This window comes from Acomys minous (genome assembly GCF_964271855.1).
Source record: "Acomys minous genome assembly, chromosome: 15".
Classification (NCBI taxonomy): domain Eukaryota; kingdom Metazoa; phylum Chordata; class Mammalia; order Rodentia; family Muridae; genus Acomys; species Acomys minous.
Genome location: NC_140497.1, coordinates 51,024,095 through 51,036,672, shown reverse-complemented (window position 1 = coordinate 51,036,672; position 12,578 = coordinate 51,024,095). Strand labels below are relative to the sequence as shown.

The 12,578-nt window shown below is 44.9% G+C and overlaps 2 protein-coding genes across 2 annotated transcripts in view; both read right to left on the bottom strand.

Moving 5' to 3' along the window:
• Positions 1–8,693, bottom strand: part of LOC311583989 (tripartite motif-containing protein 75-like) — a 135,688-nt gene extending 126,995 nt beyond the window's left edge. Inside the window, exon 1 of the mRNA XM_084757985.1 lies at positions 8,678–8,693. The gene's annotated coding sequence lies outside the window, so the exon portion shown is untranslated. The remainder of the gene's footprint in view (positions 1–8,677) is intronic.
• On the bottom strand, positions 2,731–4,034 carry LOC311585013 (tripartite motif-containing protein 75-like; the record flags this gene model as incomplete). Its single annotated transcript, XM_084759808.1, has 2 exons — positions 2,731–3,437; positions 3,640–4,034. 2 exons carry the CDS (start codon positions 4,032–4,034, stop codon positions 2,861–2,863), a joined length of 972 nt encoding a protein of 323 aa, XP_084615934.1. The 3' UTR covers positions 2,731–2,860.
• Positions 8,694–12,578: the final 3,885 nt, after the last annotated feature.

Sequence of the window (12,578 nt, the reverse complement as noted above, 5' to 3'; positions counted from 1 at the left end):
CTGAATTCAATCTCAAGGATCCACCTAAAAGTTGTAAAGGGACTACACAATATTTTACTTCAACCCCCACAAGCACCACTATAGATGCACGTGTACACACAGACACATCACATAGACACATTAATAAAGTGGCTCTTTTTTAATGCTGCCCTTGAAGTCATTATGTGTAATTCAAACTGGCCTTTGTTTTCTCCAGACTCTGACTATGGAGGAGGTGGGAACTGACCTGGAGGACAGCAGAAAGATCCACAAGTGATCATGTCTTAAGTAGTTAATTAATCTTGAGATCAGGTCTCACTATTTAGCCTAGAAATGGTTGGCCTGAAACTCCTCATGTAGACTAGGCTGGCCTCCTGCTCCCAGAGATTCATCTGTTTCAGCCTCCAAGTGTGAACCACCAAGCCGACTTGATTCTGTTTTTCTTAAAAGCCACTTCAGAATCTACAGAGAACAAACAGCGCACAATCTGCAACCCCTAAGTGTTCTAAACTTAGTTATCGCCTCCTCAACTGTTTCTATGGCTCCCCACCAAACCCCACTCCTACCAACAGCCCAGTTTACCTGCAGGAGGCACTCAGGCAGCCCCAATGAACAGCTGAGACCAGCACAGAGCACACAGACCTCTCACTGTAGAGATTGCATATCCGAAAGGGGGTGGGGAAAGGACCTGCGCATGCTCAATGGTCCTTAATGAAATGAGCACCTGCTTTAACGAAGTGATCCTTGTTGGCATTAACAACAGCAAAAATGCAGTTCTGTTCCAACTTCTGAAAGCATCATGGTATGCACATGCCCTTCACACATCTCACAAAACCTAGTGCCCTCTTCTAGTCTCTGCCTGAGTGGGTTCACTTCCGTCCTCCCCTCCCTCCCCACTGACACTCCTATAAAATACATATGCTGGATTCTTTAAAGAATAGCTTGGCTGTATAACTCCACCTAACATGATTTAAAGGAGTATTCACACGTTTAAACATGGTGTCTCCTGCATAATAGTGGTAACTGAATATAAAATACAACTTATGAATCCATGCCAATTGTTCTGGGAATCACAACAAGGTTTCACAGAGGCCAGGCAAAGTCCCTAAGTCTAAACTCTATCCACAACCTCTTCCATGTGTCTTATTGTGAACATCAGATCTATTCAGTGGCAGGCTGTGTGTGAGTCCCCTGTTCCCTCATTTGGGGACTCTGGAATATGGATCTTCAAGACATTGAACCCTGCCCATGTGCCTTCCTGTGAAATAGGAACCTGGCTTGCTGAGCTTCATTTTCCTGAGCCAATAGCTCAGGACTGAAAGAGACCTTACTCCCAGGTTTCATGTTGGAAAGCCAGTTGCTGTGAGTCCAAGGTGCTCAATGCCACTGAGTTGAGATGGTGCTGCTATCTGTCCAACTGGCCCAGAGAAGTGTAGTCTTATTCTGTGAGAATAGAACAGAGTGGAGCTTGGCCAGGATCAGTGGACCTCCAATCCTTGCAGGTGTGTGTCTTGGTTTCAGCTTGTAGGTTTGAATGCCCCATCATGTAGCACCAGCTGACTTTGAATTCCACGTGTAACCAAGGTAGCTCAATCTCTTTGACAACAACCTTTAGCCTTAGTACTGGGGCTCTAAACCAGCGACATAGTATTTGCCTGGAGTAGTCAATCTAGAAGTTAGTGTATCCCAGTACTACACAGTCATCAATCAGAACATCAGCCAGAGGACCAGAATGCATGTTCACCCTAAAGGCTGTACCTGTCCCCACTAGCGATGTCAGGTGACTCACATCTGCCTGCTGGACCTCTAGCTATAGAAAATCTAACAAGATTGTCTGGACTGACACATGCACATGCCTAAACACAGATGTGCCTACCTATACATTAATAAAAGTAAATCTTCTTTCACAGAAGAAATTCATGGGACCTGGGCATCGTGGCTCAAATCAATGGTCTCAGCACCAAGGAAGCTGAAGCAGGCTTGCTGTGGTTCTGAGGCTAGCCTCTCCCAAAGTGAGCCCCTGTCTCAAAACCAAGTCACAATTAATACTGTTTCAACCCAGCCTTGTTGCCCAGGCCTGTAATGTCATCATGTGGAGGTTTAAGAATCTTTATCATCCTAACTATACAGTGAGTCCAGAGCCAGAGTGCAGTGCAGAGATACACCCTGAGCCACCAAGCCTGGACATTTTAAGAATTAAGTGGAAATTTGTAAGAAAGTGAAAGTAATAACCCAAGACCTGAGGAACAATCTTCTTACATAAAAAGAGACACTTTACCTTTATTAAAATTAAATTTCATGGACAAACCAGTGCATTAATGGGAACCTTGTCACATTTCAGCACATGAACATATGTAGTATTTACATTAGCTTATAACCATCTCCTCCAACATTTGTCTCTCTCTAGTGACATCATCCCAGATGCTTTCCTGCAGCTTTTCTACCCTAAGGGACATTACCACTGTCTACACTCACCCTGCTTTGCAAAGATGTAGATACTTCCTGTTTGATCTAGGTCTAACTCAGCAGACACTAATCAGTCCCTTTCTTTTCCTTGTTTCCCTTCTCTATCCAGAGCTAATTTCAGGGCCTGAGATGGTTCTCCAGGAAAGAGGGCTTGCTGTGCAAATCTGATTACCTAAATGCAAACCCTGGGACATAGGATGAAAGAGGGGAAGTTTTCCTGACTCCCACATCCTCAATTATAGTCCATCTGTGTGTCCCTCTCTCACACACATACACACACACACACTAATTTTTAAATACAAATTGATAAAATATATTAAGACATAACGAAGTATAGCAAGCTAGTGGCACATCTGGATTGGAGGCAGAGGAGTTTAGAATATGAACAAACCTCATAAGACCATCATGTGGGGCTTCACTCAGAACCTGTGGCAGAACAGAGTCTAAGAGGTTCTGAATGAGGTCCTATGTAGAAATAAGGACAAACAGGACCAGTAATGGTGTCCCTGAAGGTGTAGATGTCACAACTCTCAGGCATGCAATAGAAGGAAAGCTCTCCCAGTTCACAGTCCAGGAAAACACCAATGGCTCTGGCATGCTTAAACAGAGAGTCAGGGTCAGCTCCTGAGACATCGAAGTGGTCCCCTTGCCAGACAATCCTCCAGCATCCCTGGGGGATAGAGGACTGCCTTTCCCTGATGGGCAAATCAGCCTTGCCGATACCAACAACCCATTCAGCCTTCTTTCCTACCTGCACCTCCCAGAAATGTCTCCCAGAAGAAAAATGAGGAAAGCCCAACACAACAGGACACTTGGTAAACCTATTTGAAGAAGCAGAACCACATTGCCTTTCATTTGCAAATGTTACCGATCTTTTATCCTCAGAAACAAGCAGGTTCGAATGGGCTGTTTCTAGGTCTAGAGTTACTTGCTCTGTAAATTGCCGAATTCGGGAGTTATTCCAGAGGAAAGTTAAATAAGTCTCTTCTGACCTGAACACAAAAAGGTGGTGGGCTTATCTCAGTCTCCACATTCTGGTGGAAATCCTTGACTATCAACTGCAGTTCTGCTTCAGATAGTTCCCTCTTAGTCACCACTGGGCTCAGGAGATCTCTGAGCTTGCATCCATAGTTTTCAAATGCTGCTATGTTGTCAAGCAGTTTCTGCTCAGTATCCCTCTCCTGGTCCTCTAACCTGTGCAATGCTGCCAGCTGTTCTTGATATAAAAACTGGTCCAGCTGCTCAAATTCAGCAGTCAGTTTCCCCCTCTGTGCTTCTGCCTCCTCACTCAGGGTTGCGATTCTATGATACTGAACACTCATTGACTCTTCAACTTCCTTCACTTTACACTCCAAGAGCTTGATGAAGCCCTGAAGCTTCTCTCTGTGGTGAGATGCAGCCTGTGCAATGGGTGTCACCTGGTGGCCATTGTCACTAGCCGGCACAATGTACTGGTCACACAGCAGCTGCAGGTCATCCTCACAGATTAGGGTAAAGACCTGGTTGTGCTTCTCACAACTAGTACTGCTCTCCTGCCCCTTCCTTTTGTTCTTCTTCATGCTGTGGAGCTGCTGGGCAGCTTTAATCATCATTCCAAGCTGGGTGTTGCAACTGTGGATTCACATCTGGCAATGGTGTTAACAGACAGGTCAGGAGAACCTGCCTGGCAGCACTGCCCAGAAGTCTTTGGTGCAGGAGTGACAGAAGTTGTGTCCACATTCGATGGTGACTGGGTCTGTCAGGATACCCAGACAGATGGGGCATTTGGTCTCTGCCTGGAGTCTGGCCAAGGGCTCTGCCTGTGCCATCAGACTGGGAATACAGGTCTGGACTCTGACTGGTTTCCTTTTGAGGGTTGGTTAGGGTACTGTCCAGGGACAGGCACACTCACTCCTCCTTCAGTTCTCACAGTCCCTCTTGGAAACTGCTGTTAACACATTGATGTCCCCTGTTTTCCCCACAGAAGTAGAAGCCTTGAGTCCTTTGTGGTTTTAGGCTGGATAATTCCAGTTTCCAACAAGGTCCATTGCATGGGCCCACAGTCAATAACAGCTCTGGAAGAGGGCTAGTCTTCTTGACTCTGGCAACTCAGTTGTTTTGAGGGAAAATATATTTCTCTAAAAAGAAAGAAATAATAAATTAACTTCAGATGTCCCCACTCAATGGCTGACTCCAGTTAAACCAAGAGCTGCACCATAACTTGTTCTTCTGAAGCCTTCTAGGCCCTAGCTCCTCTGCCTACTTGGTCGCACTACCCATCTGCTCTCCAGTCCCTCGAACCAGAGCTGTGAAAATAAACAGAATAAACAAGGCACAGAACAACCTTGGTTAAATATCCTTCCTCGTAACCTCTGACCATCAGGCTTCCACCTCCTAAATCCTCAGATCAGAGGGCTGAGATCACAGGATGCTCCCTGGTATTGAACCCTGAGGCTCAAGCATGCTGAGCAAACACTCTACAAACTGAGATACACTTTAGCCTTTTTTGGTTGGGTGGTTTTATTTGGTTTTTGTTTGATTGAAATTTTGTTCATTTGTTTGTTTGTATGTTTATTATATACTGGGTCTCATTATGTAGCTCTGGCTATCCTGGAAATCACTTTGTAGATGGCCATCCTGGACTACACAGAGATCCTCCTACCTCTGACTCCACAGTGGTGTGCTCAAAAAGCTGTGTACTCAGCTTGGATCTGTTGACACAGTCTCATCCTGGTTTTGCCCGGAGGTTGTTGAGCATGCCTTTAATCCTAGCACTCAGGAGGCAGAAGCTGGCAGTTCTCTGAGTTGGAGTCCAACTTGCTCTATAGAGTGAGCTTCAGGACATCCAAGATTACATGGAGAAACCTTGTCTCCAGAAATTAAAACAAAACAAAAGTATAGTATAAACAAGTCTAGAAAAACATTTTTTATTCTCTTCCTGTCTGTCTCTCCGTCTGTCTATATCTGTCTCTGTCTGTCTCTGTCTGTCTGTCTGTCTGTCTGTCTCTCTCTCTCTCTCTCTCTCTCTCTCTCTCTCTCTCTCTCTCTCTCTCTGTGTGTGTGTGTGTGTGTGTGTGTGTGTGTGTGTGTCTTTGTCTCTCTCACTCTGTCTCTCTCTCTCTCTCTGTCTATCTCTGTTCGTCTGTCTCTGTCTGTCTCTGTCTGTCTCTGTCTGTCTCTGTCTCTGTCTGTCTCTCTCTCTCTCTCTCTCTCTCTCTCTCTCTCTCTCTCTCTGTCTCTCTCTCTCTCTCTCTCTCTCTCTGTCTCTCTCTCTCTCTCTCTCTCTCTCTCTCTCTCTCTCTCTCTCTCTCTCTCCTTTTAAACAGTGTCTCATTAACCCTTGCTTATTCTCTGGAACTTACTATCTAGACCAATGGAGGCATCTGCTTCCACAGTGTATGCCACCACTACCTGGAGGATGCAACTTCATAGGGAGAAAAACAGCAAAATGCAAGGTTAAACTTAGCTATTTACTGACTGTGAGGACAGTCTGTATTAATTGAGACTATGCCCCCACCCCAATAAAAACAGCTGTGTGTGTCGAGTCACAAATGTAATATCAGGTCATAGGAGGTAGGGGCAGATGGATAGAAGCTAGTTCAACTGAGTGTTCACATAGACTTCCAGACTAGTTAGTCAGTATCTACATGAGCAGACATTGTCCTGACACCAAACAACTAAAGCTGCCATAATCCATGAGGAAAGAATACCTACAAGTGGGCAAGGCTCTTGCTTCTGAGCCTGATTGCTTGAGGTCAATTCCCCAGGACCCACAAGATAGAAAAAATGACTCTCACCAAATCGTTCTGACTTTTGTGTATGTGTAACACCTAAATCACTAAACATAGAAACCAGGGTTCTAGGGATGGACGTCATGGGTACAGCACTTGGGCTGAGCATAGACAAAGCTCTGGGTCCCATCCTAACACCTCACAAAAACATCATGTTAGAGATAGAATCCCTCCATGTTCCACCTGATCTAGAACTCCCTTTGTAGCCCAGACCCATCTGGATGCTGGGATTACAGGTATGTACCACCTAGTCAGCTTGATAAGTTCTTTTCAAATTCCAAGAAGAGTCTGGGAAAGAAACCTACTCAAACAGAAGCGCTAGTGTCAGACCATGTCAGGTACAGTGCTAGAGCCCCAAGGGCCAGATCCAGCAGGACCTGTTCCTTTCTAGTCTCCCCTACTTTAGCACTCACTCATCCAGGTTCCCTTTTGATCCAACTAAGGTCACTCATCAGGGTGCTGACCCAAGTGAACACAAGCTACAGACTTCAGAATGGAGGGAGCCTCAATTGGGAAAATGCCTCCATAACATCAGGCTGTTGGCAAGCCTGTGGTACATTTTCTTAATGAGTGATAAAGAAATGGGCCCAGCTCTTTGTGGATGGTGCTATCCATGGACTGGTGGTCATGGGGTTCTTTAAGAAGGTAGCCTGAACAAGCCAGGAGAAGCACCCCATTGGCTCTGGCCTCCAGGTTCCTGCCATGTGTGAGTTGCTGCCCTGACTTCCTTTGATGGTGAATTGTAATGTGGAAGTAAAAGCCAAATAAACCTTTTCCTCCCCTACTTGCCTTGGTCATCGTGTTTACCATCGCAACAGAACCTCTAAAACAATCAGACACCCCCTTTACCATAAACTAAACTCCTGCATTGCTGGTGGGAATGCAAACTAGTACAACCACTTTGGAAAGCTATCTGGTGCTTTCTCAGAAAAATGGGAATAGGGCTTCCTCAAGACCCAGCTATTCCACTCCTTGGAATATACCCAGAGGATGTACTACCACACAACAGGGACATATGCTCAACCATGTTCATAGCTGCCTTATTCATAATAGCCAGAACTTGGAAACAACCTACGTGTCCCTCAATAGAAGAATGGATAAAGAAACTGTGGTACATTTACACTATGGAATACTACACAGCTATTAAAAACAAGGAATTTCCAAAATTTGTGGACAAATGGATTGAACTAGAAATTGTCATAATGAGTGAGTTCACACAGAAGCAAAAAGAGCTAAATGGTATATACTCACTTATATCGAGACACTAGTCCAAGGTGTACGTCCCCATGAAAAACTGTACCTACCAGAATAGTGGGTAAGAGGGGAGGACATCCTATTGAAACTTTAGGTGGGAGAAGCCTGGGAGAAAGAGGAAATGGAAGGATCCAGTGGGTCCTGGAAAACTATAGGCGAGTCTGGGCCCTGGGGTCCTCTGCAAACTGTGGCGACAGCCAAGGAAAAAATAGGCAGTAAAAACCTTGAACCCCTACCCGGACTAGCCGATGGACATTCTCCACTGTTGAGTGGAGAAGGAGATCTAACTTTCACACAAACTCTAGTGCCCCATATTTGAACATGTCCCGTGGACGGAGATGCCTGGTGGCACTCAGAGGAAAGATAATAGGTCACCAAGGAGAGACTTGATACCATATGAGCATATTCAGGGGGAGGAGGTCCCCCTCAGACACAGACTTAGGGGAGGGGAGGGGAGTAGTAGGGGGGAAGTGGGAGGAAGGGAGGAATGGGAGGATACATGGGATGGGCTAACAACTGAGATGTAATATGTATAAATTAATAAAAATGTATTAAAAAAAAGAAAATAAATTTAACTTAGAAACTGAAAAAAAAAAAAAAGAATATTTACGTCAATATTTGGTTCCTCACTAACTATCCAAACATAAACAGTGTGATCTGTCTCACAGTAAGAATCGTAATTAGTCCAATTCCTGACTTCTGGTAGAGACTACTTCAACATTTCTTGACACAGCACGGTTACACAAGCCAGAAATGCCAGTAATTGTGAGGCTAAGGCAGGAGGATCATAAGTCTGAATGCAGATTGGCTATGTGGGATATGATAGTCTGAAAAATAAGTGATTGATCCAAACTGGTGGTACACATGCCTTTAATCCCAGCACTCAGAGTAGAGACAGGGGCTTCTTGGTGAGTTAGAGTTCATCCTGGTCTACAGAATGAGTTGCAGGACAGAAAAGGCTACCCTCAAAAAATAGAATAGATAAATAGATAGATAGATAGATAGATAGATAGATAGATAGATAGATAGGGAGAGAGGGAAGGAAAGAGAGAGAGAGAGAGAGAGAGAGAGAGAGAGAGAGAGAGAGAGAGAGAGAGAGATGGATTCCATGGAGAGGCACATCTCCCCCATCTCACAGAAGCCTCAGGAAACCCACATCTTATTTTACCCTCCCCCCACCTCCCACTTCAACACAGCTCCACACTTACTTTGAATAGTCCTCTCTGGGCAGTTCCCTGGCTAGTAGCAGAAGTGATGCCCTGATCTTTCCACACACATCTAGATAAATGATGCAAGGTGTGAGAACTCCACCGAGAAAATAAGCAGTGCTTCCTGGGAGTGGAAGTAGGAGGGGAAGGGAAAGAGAAATTGAGGGAAAAGTTCTGTGAGATCTTATAACTCAGTCAACGCTAGAAGCTGTGTTCTTCCTACCCCAGCTTTTGCGATTAGAGGCAGGTGTGTGCAATGCTGGGAATCAAACCATGGGCTTCTTCTATAGGTGCATGATACTAGGCAAGCACTGTACCAGTGGCGAAGCATCCCTACTCCCCTCTAAGAAATGTAAGTGCTGCACACTTAGACGCAGGCAGATCTTTGAGTTCTATCCCAGTCTGGACTACAGAGCAAGTTACCTACCTCCCTCCACTTTCTATCTGTCTGTCCTGTTCTCTTTGGCTTAGGGCCTAAACGCAAATTTTTTTCTTCTAAATGTACAGTCACCTTGGATTCCAGGAAGAACAAAACTTGCCATGACAGAAACCCCACCCCTACATACCAGATGACAACAATAGCTTCCATGATGGTGAGAGCCCATGCCCTGGAGCATGAGTCATCATCTTCCAAGAGCCAGATTGGATCCCTTCAAGAATAAGAAGTGATGAGAGTTTGTGACCACATTACACAACCATGACTGATTTCACCAAGAATACACACCTCAACTAAGACCATTGGTTATGCCTGCCTGTCCCCAACCCTAGTTTTTCTCTACTGAATCTTGGAGCTCAAACCTCTAGCCCAGGACTCTCTGCATGATGAACCAGCACTCTGCAAACTTAGCTACATGCCCAGAGCCATGCTATATAATTAAATTAATAGCAGAAGCATGACCCTGCAAATGGATTTTTATTTCTTTCTAGAAGCTGGAATTAAAGCCCTGAGCTACCACACATGGGTTCAATCTCCATCCCTTTCCTTTAGGGTTCAGGTCTCTTTTGTTTGTAAATAGTGGACTCTTAGTGGAGCCTAGCTTGCTGGGTACCTAGGTCTGGTTTTTCTTCTGAAAACATCAGTAACAGCAGTTGAACATTCCTCACTTACAGGAGTATTTTCTAGCTGTCTGTGCTGCAGGCATCCTGTTTGCACCTGTGGCTAAGAGCGACAGATTCACAGTTCCAAACAATAAATCAAGGTTCTTCTCCAAGTCATGGAGGACAGGACTTTGCCTGCTCCTCTTCCAACCTGCTCCTTCCCTGAGGAGCATTGACTTCTTTGCTCTGACAAAATGCCTTAGTTGTTAGGCTTCTGTCCTTTCTCTCATTGCTTTGCTGGAAAGTACAGAGAGCCCCTCCACACTGTGTCCTTTAACGTCACACCCTTCTACAAAGACACCTGGGCTGCCCGACTGACCCTCACTGACTCATCCTTAGAACCAGTACTGCCATTAATGTGTCACGTTTGGGGAGGTTTTTTGTTTTACTTTTTTTTCTTCATTTAGATTCCACAGAGGCACAGGCATAACACAAATTCGAACCCAGGAGAGACCTCATGAAGGATGGATTTTTTAAAGCTGTATTTATTTAGTGTGTATACAGTGTTATGTATACATGTATGTCTGCATGCCAGAAGAGGGCACCAGATCTCAAATAAAGGGTTGTGAGCCACCAAGTGGCTGCTGGTAGGCAGAGCTCTCAAGCCTTGAGTAATCTGTCAAGCACACATTAGGAGATTTTTTAAGAGGTAGGGACAGGAAGAGCTCTATTCCGAAGAGCCTGAAAGGTAGGTGGCAGAAACAGACAACATTGATATTCTGAAGAGATTCTGAAAATTATCAAGGCACTTATATATTTTACCAATTTCCATAGTGTCACAGGGAATTTTCTGCATTAAGTGACTATTTTAAAGTCATTGGAGTATAATTACTTTGAGACAGAACTCCCTTGGTTCATGTAGCTGCAGTAGTTGGGGAGACCACTGTGGTAGTTGAGCAGGATGGCTGCTCAAGCCTCTAGCACTGAGCTTTCTCCCTCGGTCTCCTACTATTTCACATGCTACTCTGGCACCATTGCAGCCACAGGCTTCATGGCACATGTATGGAAAGGACGGAGGGCACATGGCTATTTTCCCGAAGTTGTTTCTCTCTTTCCCCGTTCTCATGCATACACCTAAGATCAAAGTCAGGTTTTCTTGCTTGGACTGATGTGGCAAGTCCTGGTATGTACTGCCTGTGTCCTCTTCTTTGTAGCCTAGCCAGGGGTAAGTGATCAACACTGGATGGCCAGAGTCCATGCCAGAAGTAGTTCCTACTCCCCATATTGTGGGACCAACAAGGAGACTGTGCTGCCTTTCTACTACATCTGAGCAGAGGATCTAGGTATACATCATACATATTTCTGTCTTTCACTAATTTCTTTAAGCAATTTGTTCAATTCTCTCACCTCTTTCTTTGAATATTGCTGTGCTAGTTTGATGCAATTATCTTCCTCCTTTAAGGCCTCTATCATTTTCTCAACCTCAGATTGGAAATCATCCTCTCTGTGCATCATATGTCATAGTATCACTTGGGATTGCTGTGGTAGGACTACTAGATTCTTGTGTTGTCAAATAGCCCTGGGAATTGTTACTCATGTTCTTACACTGACCTATCCCCATTGTGGTGTCTCTGGTAGTAGCATGTTTTGTGGTCTCTGATGGTCTGGGTGCTGCAGGGTAGGTGTAGACATTTAGTCTTTGGTCCTCTACAAATCACCTCCACTAGGTTCACTATCTCTACAGATAAATGTATTCGTAGCCTGGCTGACCTCCTCAAGGCAGAGGACAATGGGACTTTGGTTCTGTGCCAAGTCACCTCCTCTGTGTTCACTGTCCTTCCTTTCTTGCTTAGTCTGACATAGTTGGACAGACATCTGGGGAACAGGCAGAAAGATATACAAGCAGAGAACTATTCTGGTGGCCTGGCCAACTTCCTTGTGTAGAGGACAGTGGACAATGGTCTTTTGTAGTCTTGAGTTCAGTTTGATACCTGGAGAGCAAAGGTACTACACACATGCAGGCAAGTGCCTAGACTTTGGACAGTGCACACATGCTTTCCAGGTCCCAGGGACTCTTTTGTGAATTAGCCAGTGGCCCAAAGCAGGACCTACCCATACTCCACACAGCGTGGACTCCTGACACCTGGGAAACACTAGTGCTGGTGCTTTATATCTCTCTGTTTGGTCCTTACATCACTCTGCAGTCACTGCTCTCCTGCCCACCAGACACAGTGTGTGGTTGGAGCGACCATATTGGATGTCCCCCTTAGGTGACTATCTTAAAGAAACTCACAGCCATGCTCTTGGTGGCTTTACTTTCTTCTTCAACACATATCTTCTCTTCACATTAAAAAAAAAATCTATATTAGAAAAATCAAGGCTGGGGTAAAAACTCAGCAAGTTCCTTTTTGCTTAGCATGCCCCAAGCTCTGGATTTGGTCCCCAGTGTAGCATGCACTGGGTAAATTCCTAAAATCCATGCACTTGGGAAGCTGACACAAGGGCATGGCAAGGGAGCAGCCAGTCTGAGCTAGACTGAGAGAACTTGTCTTCTAGCAAAACATCCTCCACCACAATATGCCACCAGGCAACAATACTCAAAAATTTGTGGTCATTCTAGACTACGTAGGGAATTAGAGGCCAGCTTCATATACGTGACACCTTCTTTAAAAATAGATAGATAGATAGATAGATAGATAGATAGATAGAAATACTAGCTGAAATTGACGATACTAATATATTTGGCTCATTATTCTTTTTTGTACTCATGTATTACTGTACAACTTTCAAAACTAATACTGAGCCAGCTGGTGGTAGTAGCAGCGGTAGCCATGGTGGCAGCTGTGGTGATGGATTCCTTTTA